The following is a 9,744-nucleotide window of genomic DNA, read 5'->3' on the forward strand; positions in this document are numbered from 1 at the left end:
CAAATTTTTAGACGGTGTAGATCGGTTAAATGCAAGCAGACTATTTTAACTGAGGTTCGGTAAGACTATTGGTTAAGGGTGTAAGGTGAAATGTTTCAAAGGAATGTTAGGGTTTTTTTCTTCACAGAGCGTCGTGAGAGCCGAACAAGCTGACAGAGTAAGTGGTGAGTGAAAGAGAAAGATTTCAACTGCTACGAACCCCGTAACTGGGTCACTTACCAGCAAAGATGGAAACGTCCGTTGAAATCTGATGATACTATTTTCAACAGTATTTATTAGTAAAAATACACAAAAATAATATCTATGTAAATATACAGATAATATACGTCGTCAATAATAAATCTAAAAGTGCGGGCATAATAATAATCAGTAAGAAATAAGCTCTATCGTTGTCTAGGGGTAAATGAATCGACCGGTAGAAATATAGAGTTCGCTGCAGTTCCACAAGCTGCCGTCGTTTGGTTGTCGCTGTGTTGCACTTTGTTGGAGAGAGAGAGAAGTAGGAATATAATGGGAACAGTTACCGCTCCGGGTTTTTCCAACCTTTATGATTTCGATCCGTCAAGTGTCTTTTTGTCGTGGCCGTTCAATTGTGACCTCTTCTTTAGATAAACCGTTCTTCCGTGGTGAGCCCGCCACCCTGGCAAGGGAGGAGGCAAACGAGCCCTCACTGGCTGTCGCTATTAAACGCTATCGTGGGATCTCTAGTCTTTCTCCTGGTGCGTCTAAAGGGTTTTTTTTCCGAGACCCTCTTTTATCCTCACTTACAGACCACTCTGGTTGTCCCCTGAGGAGTTTCAATGAATAGTACAGTACTCAATACACAATTCCGTCTCCAAGAGACAATAGCCGTTATCAGTGGTTCCGTTTCGCTGAGGTCAGGACACATTCCAAACCTTGTGTATTCTGGACGTCTCTCTCTTATTTCCTGGGTCCCAGACCAGAATTAATAGCGATCTTGCGATTCTCAAAAAGGAGAGGGCGACTTTGTACCCTTCTGCCCCTCAGAGTTGCTTCACATTCATAACACAACATTCAAATGTAATTTGGATAGGTACATAGGTGGGAGGGGAGTGCAAGGCTATGGTTCAGGTACAAGTCGAAGGGACTAGGCCGAATAGTTCAGCATGAGTACACGGACCGAAGAGACTGCTTCTGTTATTGAACTCTCTAGCTCTTTGCGAATTTTTTTCACTGGGCTCCAGCAACTAAGCACAATGTGGGATAAGATCTCACCTCTTCGCGGATTTATACTTATTTGAAGTTATCGACTTTATTGATTGAGTTTCGCAGCAGAATTTCCCCTTTCCTTTGGTGAATCCTGCAACTGTAAAATCTGTCTTCGTGACGACCGCCAATGACAAGTATTCCTTAGTTTCTAACTCTTGGTTTACATTGCAAATTTAGACTCCTCTAATTACAGCGCGTTTCACGAGCGATCGTATAACCACGATATGCTGAAAAAAAGACTTTCCACTAATTTCTCCCACGACAGTCAGTGAACTCCCTTAACCACCACATATTCTTGCTAATTTCATACTGAACAATGTATTTCACGAATGAGAGCAAACTTGCCAATGAAACAAGTATTATTTCACCGTCATTCGTGAAGATTAACAAGTACGAGGCAATTCGTTTTGTTGCTCTTCTCGAACGTCAGTGTGATCACTGGCGTAGTTTCGTTCTTCAAAATGAAACGTGACTTCAACAGACAGTATACAGTACTATCAGAGCAACAGACAGTATAAAGTACTATCAGAACAGGTAGAGGCGCATCGCTGATCACAATGCTTATTCAGAGGTATCATTAGCCACCCAGATAACGTCACTGCAGATCTACTCCCTCAATGACGTAAATGATGTTATAAATGCATTTTATTTTCAGGCCCATGAACATCGGCACAGATTATGGCTTTGCTTATTTACAACTTCCCCTGACTGAACAACCACTGTCGTTGCAAAGCCATTCACATTTCGGAGACAACAGTAAGGTCCATATATAAAGTCGTCATATAGAACAAAAGTCAAGTAAAAAATGGGACCGAACCATCACTGATCACAGACTGTGACTGAATATCTGAGCACAATCATTACATGGATAATATACGTGATTCTGAATGTCAGCTCCCCAATCGGCACAGTTAATTACTGATTATCTAGCAAGTTCCAAAAGAGCACCATCGAAATCACAATACCAAGTGCTTCTACAGCCAGTTTAACTAAGCATTTGCCGGGAAAACGAGTCGTCTTTGGGGTACTGCAAGTCTGAGCATTTGTTGATGCTTTGCTGCCGATGCATTTTTGCTAGTGGAAGGGGGGGTGTCTGGTCGTTGCTCTGTTGCAGCTTCTGCGTGGGAGGGGGGAGTTAGGGGGATCTTTGACGCTCCAACATTTAATTTTCATTCATTCTTTTGGGCATTCTACTCTATACGTGGATGTCTGTGAAGAAACAAATATCAGGATGTATATTGTATACATTTCTCTGTCTTTAAATGTCCCTATTGACACCTTTTGATTTTTAAACAGTCCTTTTCTATCCATATCTATGAGGAATGCTGTGAAATTATCCCAATTTTATTTTTTTCATTTCAGATTGTGCAATTTAAAAGAATGGTTGGAGACAATTTATTAACTTTTTCAATGCCAGTGTGTAGTTTCCGGCCAGCAGTATCCTTGTGCTCGATTCCCAAGTATCGCTAAACCAGGTAATAAAATCAGTAACATTCCACCCACACCCAACTTCTTTTGCTGACATCTAGCCACTTCTCCAAAATCACTGTGTTACCCGGCTCTTGCGAGAATGGCAGCTTTTGTTCTGTTCAGCCATTCATTCATTCTGTCAGTAGGACTCCAATCGCCATTCCCTCGATCCCCGCTGGAGGGGTCCAGTCCCCTTGTGTTTCCTGTGGCGCAGAGGGAAATCCTCTTCTACTCCTGACCAGGAACTTCCATAGGCTTCCTTAATCAATACCTGGACAATGGATTAAAAAATGACATGTCTTGAACAACCAGTCTGAGCTGTTCACCGGTCCCTCCTCGGCTTGGCCCCGAATGATCTCATCAGATTTCCGTTTCTTGACCTGGTCTGCGAATCTGGTTCTACACTATCAGTCCCTGGATTGTGCTGTTCGGAACCCAGCTTCCCCAATGGAACCGCTGGTTCCCTCGGTTTTTGCTTTTGCTACAGCTGCTGTTGCCTGTAACTATGCCAGAAAACCACAACAACAACTTGTTTTATTTCCATGTCACATGGAACTTCTAGATATTGGGAAGGGGTGATATGCAAGTTCATAGTCGGGTGTCTGAAGCTGACGGATCCGACGGTATTCCCCTTTTTTCAGGTTTAACCTTTGCAGTCTGGTGACGATTGGCCATCTCTCCATCTTTTCCCGTTTGTTATAACACCACATCATATACTCTCAACCAGTTAGGATCTCCATTAACAACTTCTGCGCAGTCTTGCCTCTCTTTAACACGAGTAGTAAAATGCCTTCTCGACGAATATCCTTTCAGCCATTCACTCACAAACATCTTGCTTCGAATTTAGAACCGGAAAAGAATCCTGGCCTTTTTAAACGCTCCCACGTCCTTCCTATAGTGACGCACCCAGCATTGAGCACAATACTCCAAATGGGGTGTGCCTAGGGTATATATAGCTGTAATATTCCCTTTTGGCTATTAATCTTAATCCCACGATTGATGAATGCCAATAAACCGTATGCCTTCATAACCAAAGAGTCAACCTGCGTAGCAGATCTTAGTATCCAATGGACTTGGATACTAAGATCCCTCTGATCGACCACACTGCCAAGAGTCTTACTATTAATACTCTATTCTGCCAACGTATTTGACCTACAAAAATGAACTACCTCTGATTTTCTGGGCTGAACTCCATCTGCCACTTCTCAGCCCAGTTTTGTATCCTATTGATGCCCCACGTTAACCTCCAACAGACATTCACACTGTCCACAACATCCCAAATATTGTGTCATCAGCAAATTTATTAATCCACCCCTCCACTTCCACTTCAAGATCATTTATAAAAATCTCAAAGAGTAGGGGTCCCAGAACAAATTCCTGAGGCACACCACTGGCCACCGGCTTCCATGCAGAATATGAACCATCTACAGTCACACTTTGCCTTCAGTGGTCAAGCCAGTTCTGGATCCACAAAGCAATGTCCCCTTGGATCCCATGCCTCCTTACATTCTTAATAAGCCTTTCAAGGGGTACCTTATGAAATGCCTTGCCAAAATCCATATACTCCACACCTACTGTTCTACCTTCATCAAAGTGTTTAGGAACTTCCTCAAAACCTCAATCAGGCTCCTAATGTACGGCCTGCCATTACCAAACTGTTCCGAATCGTATTATGCCTCTCCAAATGTTCATAAATCCTTCCTCTTAGGATCTTCTATATCAAATTACCAAGCACTGAAGAAGGACTCACTGGTCTATAATTTCCTGGGCTATCCCTACTCCCTTTGTTGAATAAGAGAACAATATCCGCAACCCTCCAAGCCTCCGGAACCTCTCCCGTCCTCATTTATGATGCAAAGATTATCGCCAGAGATTCAGCAATCTCTTCCCTCACTTCCCACAGTAGCCTGGTGTACATGCCGTCCGGTCCGGGTGGCTTTTCCAACTTGATGCTTTCCAAAAGCTCCAGCGCATGCTTTTCTTTAATATCAGCATACTCAAGCTTTTCAAGTATGTTGCAAGTAGTCCCTACAATCGCCAAGATCCGTTTCCGTAGTGAATACTGAAGCAGAGTATTCATTACATACCTCTGCTATCTCCTCGGGTATCCATGCACATTTTTCCACTGTCACAGTCGATTGATCGTATTGTCTCACGGCTTATCCTCTTGCTCTTCACATACTTTTAGAATTCCTTGGGGTTTCCCTTAATCCTGTCCGCCAAGGCCTTCTACTGGCCCCTTCTGGCTCTCCTAATTTCATTCTTAAGCTCCTTCTTGCTGGTCTTACGATCTTCTATATCTCTATCATTACCTAGTTTTTTGAACTCTTCTTCTTGACTGGATTTACATCAGCTTTTGTACAACACGGTTCATGTTCCATGTCTCATTGGAACGTATCTACGCAGAACCCCACGCAAATATAACCTGAACATTTCCTCCACGTTTCTTCCATACATTTCTGCGAGAAAAGTTGTATCCAATTTATGCTTCCAAGTTCTTGCCTGATAGCCTCATATTTCCCCTTCCTCCAATCAAACGTCTCCCTAACGTGTTTGTTCCTATCCCTCTCCAATGCTATGGTAAATGAGATAGAATTGTAATCAGTATCTCCAAAATGCTCTCCCACAGAGAGACCTGACACCTGACTAGGTTGTTTTCTCAATGCCAGACCAAGTATAGCCTCTCCTCCTGTAGACTTGTCTACATATTGTGTCAATAAACCTTCCTGAACACACCGAACAATCACCACCCCATCTAAACCCTTTTCTCTAGGGAGATGCTAATCAATATTTGGGGAATGTATTAAGATCTCCCACCACAACAACCCTGCTATGATTAAATCTTTCTAGAATCTGTCACCCTATCTGCTCCTTGATGTCCCTATTGCTATTGGGTGCTCTATAAACACACCCAGTAAAGTTATTTACTCCTTCCTTTTCCTAACTGCCACCCAGAGAGACTCCGTAGATAACCCCTCCATGACTTCCTCCTTTCCGGCAGCATGACAATATCTCTGATCAAAGTGCCAAGTCCCACCTCTTTTGCCTCCCTCCCTGTCCTCTCTGAAACATCTAAGGTGTTGCACCTGATGCCTCTGTACCATCCAAGTCTCCCTAATGGCCACAACATCATAGCTCTAAGTGCTGATCCTCGTTCTGAGCTCATCCACTTTATTCAAAATACTCCTCGCATTTGAATAGACACCTCTCAAGCCATATAACAGTTAGATATATACTTCGCCTAGTACTGGATTTGCTGCACTATGTTATTCATCCCAATGCACAGAAAATCATCCTCTTGGCATCTATTTTGCACTGTCCTCCCTCCCTTCACCCCACATCTATCTCTCTCTCCCCCTCTCTGTATATATCTCCCCCATACCCCAATCTATACAGTGACTGGTGTCTAGTCCTGTGCACTGACTCGAGGGGGTGGAGGTGGTCGGGCAGTGTCTCACAGTCCTCGCTCAATGGATATCAGTACGCTGGCCTGCGTCTCACAACCTCTCTGACTCAGGGTATATCGGCATAGACCCAGCGTTTCTTTGCCCTTCTCGCTGACGGGATACTGACCAGCATCTTTCATTCCCACTGTCTCAGGTGTATATACGTACACTGACCAGTATCTTTCAGTCTCACTGTCTCAGGACTATATAAATGAACTGACCAGTGTCTCTCACGGGCATATTTATACTCTGACCGGTAAGTCTCAGTTAACTCTCAGCAGTATATCCATACACTGGCCTGTGTCTCTCTGCTGCACACGCTGAGGGGGATGTCTGTATACAGGCCAGTGTCTTTGAGCCCCACTCTCTCATTGACTGGTATCTCTCAGTACCATTCATTCAGAGCATATCGATACTCTGAACGGTATCTCTCAGTCTCACTCTCTCAGAGGTATATCTATAAACTGCGCTGTTTCTGTCAGCCCCACACTGTCAGGGTGTGCTCAATGGGTTGAAGGGTTTTACTGGTGAACCACTGTGCCAAATCCACTACGTTTTGTAGGATTTTCTGTTTAAATGCATTGCTGTTTCCATCGCAAGCTGTGATGCAGTCAGTCAATACAGTCTCTACTACACCATGACAAATGGAGGCATTGATGGTGTCCTTCGGGAATCACTTCCAGCTGGAATGATTCCTGTGGACTGGAAATTGCACGTCATTCCACTGCTTAAGAAAGGAACTAGCCAAAATTAGTAAATTATAGGCCAATTAGTCTTCATTCATCGTTACGAAAATGTTGGAGGATGAGGTGTTGGGATAGATGATAAAAGTGGCCAAAGTCTGCAGAGGTTCCTTAAGGGAAATCATAGCTCACATATCTATTGCAGTTTTCCGAGGGAACAACAACCAGTATCAACAAAGGAGAGTCAGTGGATATTGTTTATTGTTTTTTTCATAAGACATTGGACAAGGTGCTGCACACGAGGTTGCTTAATGAGATAAGGGCTGCCAGTATTACTGGAAAGATACTACCATGGAGAGCTTTATAATACTCTAGTGAGTCTGTAATTAACTCTGGTGGCCCCATCAGGGGAAAGACATCGGTGTTTTGCAGTGGACGAAGGCGACGCTAACCAGGGTGCTGCCTAGATTAGAGGGCATGCGCTATTATGATAGTTTGGAAACACTGGAATTGTTTTCTCTGGATCGTGACAGGCTATACGCATATCTGCTAGAGTTTCCTAAGATTATGAGAGACATGGATATAATGGACAGGCAGTATTTTCCCCATGGTTGAAACATCAAATAGCAGAGGGCATATGTTAAAGATGAGATGGAGATAATTCCAAAGGACATGTGAGGTGCACAGACTTCTTACACAGACTGCGGGTGTGTGGACTACGTTGCCTGGATGGTGATCGAGGCAGATTCCTTGGGAACTTTAAAGGTATGTTAAGATCAGCACGGTTACGGTGCGGGGGAAGGTTTAAGTGGGATGATTTATTTTTACAGAGAGAGTCATGTGTCTGGGAGAACTGCGGTTGCTGGTGATTGAGACAGATACTTTCAGGACTTTTAAGACGCTATCAGATAGTCAAAAAGATGGCAGAAAATGCAGGATTTTTGGCTCTGTTGTGGTTAAAGGTTGGACAGTGTTTGGGGCCGGGCAGTGTACGTAAGGAGAATGCGTGGGGGTGGAAGGAGAGAAGGCGCCAGAGTGAGAACGATGTAAGAGTGGAGGGGGATGGACCAATGAAATGTGGGGGTGAGGGGCAGGAGCTGGAAAAGTACGGGATCAGCATTGGGGTGTGGGGGGTACTAGGTCCTGGATACTAGACCTCCCTGAGCCTGGAGGTGAGACACTGCCCTGGAGTGAAGCTCTGGACCACTACCGCGGTGCATGGTGTTTGCCAGGCAGCAGGAACCTCAGATCAAGTCTAACACCGAGACTGGAAGTTATAGCGATTTATTGATTTCATTATGACATATGTAAATTCAACAACGCGTAACCTACAAATTTGCGAGAATAAATAAGCTGTTCCAAATTCACTCAGAGTCACACACAAATAACTGACTGGTGACAATGAGTGACAGATTGAATAATCAGTCCCGTTTCTCACCATCACTCCGGATTGGGGAAACGCTGATTATAAAATCACATTTCAGGGCTGTGTCCGAGATCACTGCAGTTCCAGGGTTGCTACAAAGGTACAGTATTTATCCATTTAACGTCATCATATTGGCCAGATTGCTGAATGTACTTCCCTCAGCAAAGTGAGCAAAAGTATTCTCTCCTAGAATAATCCCACCCCGGGTCACTGGTGTCCCAGATTGAGACCCACCACTGGTCTCCTTCAGTCTTTGTAACTCCACAAGTACTCACTTAAATGAGCACTAAGACTGGGACATCCAGCAAACAGCGCCAGTCACCGGTCAGAAAGGGGAATTACATGACTGTGGAAACACTTCTGACGTCTACGAGCACTTGGTTGGAAACGAGATCCATTAGAACCATTGGGAATTAAAACTGGAGCATTGTCATTAAAGGAGACGGCCAGGAATCGAACAAAATATACCCATCCCTTGGGTGCAAATGTTTACAGCAACACTGTCAGTCCAGGTCTGAGTTTCTCCAGAGACCTCAGTTCCGTCTCCCCAGTCTCACTGAAGTGATTTCTCCACAGCCTGAAAAGGATGGAAGAATAAAGAGGAAATAAACAACTGATACAACAGTGACTGTAACAGCGGACTGGGGTTAAAATTTCAACAACGCTGACAAGCAAATATCACCGGTAAACCTATGGATCCGCTGATATTTTATCACACTGAGCATTAACAGGAACACTCACTCGATACAGGCCAGACTCGGGACTGTCAGTATGAGGTGATGAAGAGTGGGGATAGATCGGTCCGTGAGTGCGTTTGATCTCAGGGCCAGCTCTGTCAGTGAATGGTTTGTACTGAGAGCATAGACGAGATCTTCGGCACCAGAATCTGTGAGACCAACCTTCCAAAGCCTGCAGATGAGAGAGAGAGAGGGTGAACAGACACCAAGACACAGGAGAGAATACAAAACCCCACTGTTTATCTGTAACTCAATTATTATCACATTAATGTCAAATGTCAGCGACCCAGTGACTGTAAACACAAGCTCCTACAGTCTGGTACTTACCACAGTTTCTTTATTTTACACTCCGGGTTACTCAGAGCCGCAGACACCAGTTTCACTCCTGAATCTCCCAGTATATTACCACTCAGGTTCAGCTCCGTTAGTGTTTGGTTTGCGCTGAGAGCGGAGGCGAGATCCTCAGCACCAGCATCTGTGAGTCCGACATCGTTCAGTCTGGGGATGAGAGACAGAGGGTGAAGGACACACAGACAGAGACATCAGTAATTCCCAGTGTTTATCAGTAAAATGATTACTGATGAGCTTGATTTTTAATATGTTTAATTTCTGACACCCAGAGACTGTAAACACAGTCTTACAATCTGTTACTTACCGCAGTTTCTGTATTTTACACTTAGGGTTCTCCAATGCCGCAGACACCAGTGTCACTCCTGAATCTCCCAGGATATTTCCCCCAAGTCTAAACACAA

The 9,744-nt window shown here is 44.2% G+C and overlaps 1 protein-coding gene and 1 long non-coding RNA gene across 11 annotated transcripts in view; both read right to left on the bottom strand.

Moving 5' to 3' along the window:
- Positions 1-246: 246 nt before the first annotated feature.
- On the bottom strand, positions 247-6,018 carry LOC132390140 (uncharacterized). The gene is made up of 2 exons (XR_009510799.1): positions 2,786-6,018; positions 247-2,439 (listed from the first exon to the last, which is right to left on the bottom strand). It is a non-coding gene; the product is annotated as an uncharacterized LOC132390140 (long non-coding RNA).
- Positions 6,019-8,097: 2,079 nt separating this feature from the next.
- The window catches only part of LOC132390138 (NACHT, LRR and PYD domains-containing protein 3-like), a 46,668-nt gene continuing 45,021 nt past the window's right edge, over positions 8,098-9,744 (bottom strand). For all 10 annotated transcript variants that reach the window (XM_059962738.1, XM_059962740.1, XM_059962736.1 and 7 more), the window contains 4 exons: positions 9,648-9,734; positions 9,320-9,490; positions 8,997-9,164; positions 8,098-8,832 (listed from right to left, as the gene is read on the bottom strand). In XM_059962738.1, coding sequence (XP_059818721.1) covers positions 8,745-8,832; positions 8,997-9,164; positions 9,320-9,490; positions 9,648-9,734 — 514 coding nt within the window. In that variant the 3' untranslated portion in view covers positions 8,098-8,744. The remainder of the gene's footprint in view (positions 8,833-8,996; positions 9,165-9,319; positions 9,491-9,647; positions 9,735-9,744) is intronic.

This window comes from Hypanus sabinus, unplaced genomic scaffold, assembly GCF_030144855.1.
Source record: "Hypanus sabinus isolate sHypSab1 unplaced genomic scaffold, sHypSab1.hap1 scaffold_783, whole genome shotgun sequence".
In the NCBI taxonomy this organism is placed as follows: Eukaryota; Metazoa; Chordata; class Chondrichthyes; order Myliobatiformes; family Dasyatidae; genus Hypanus; species Hypanus sabinus.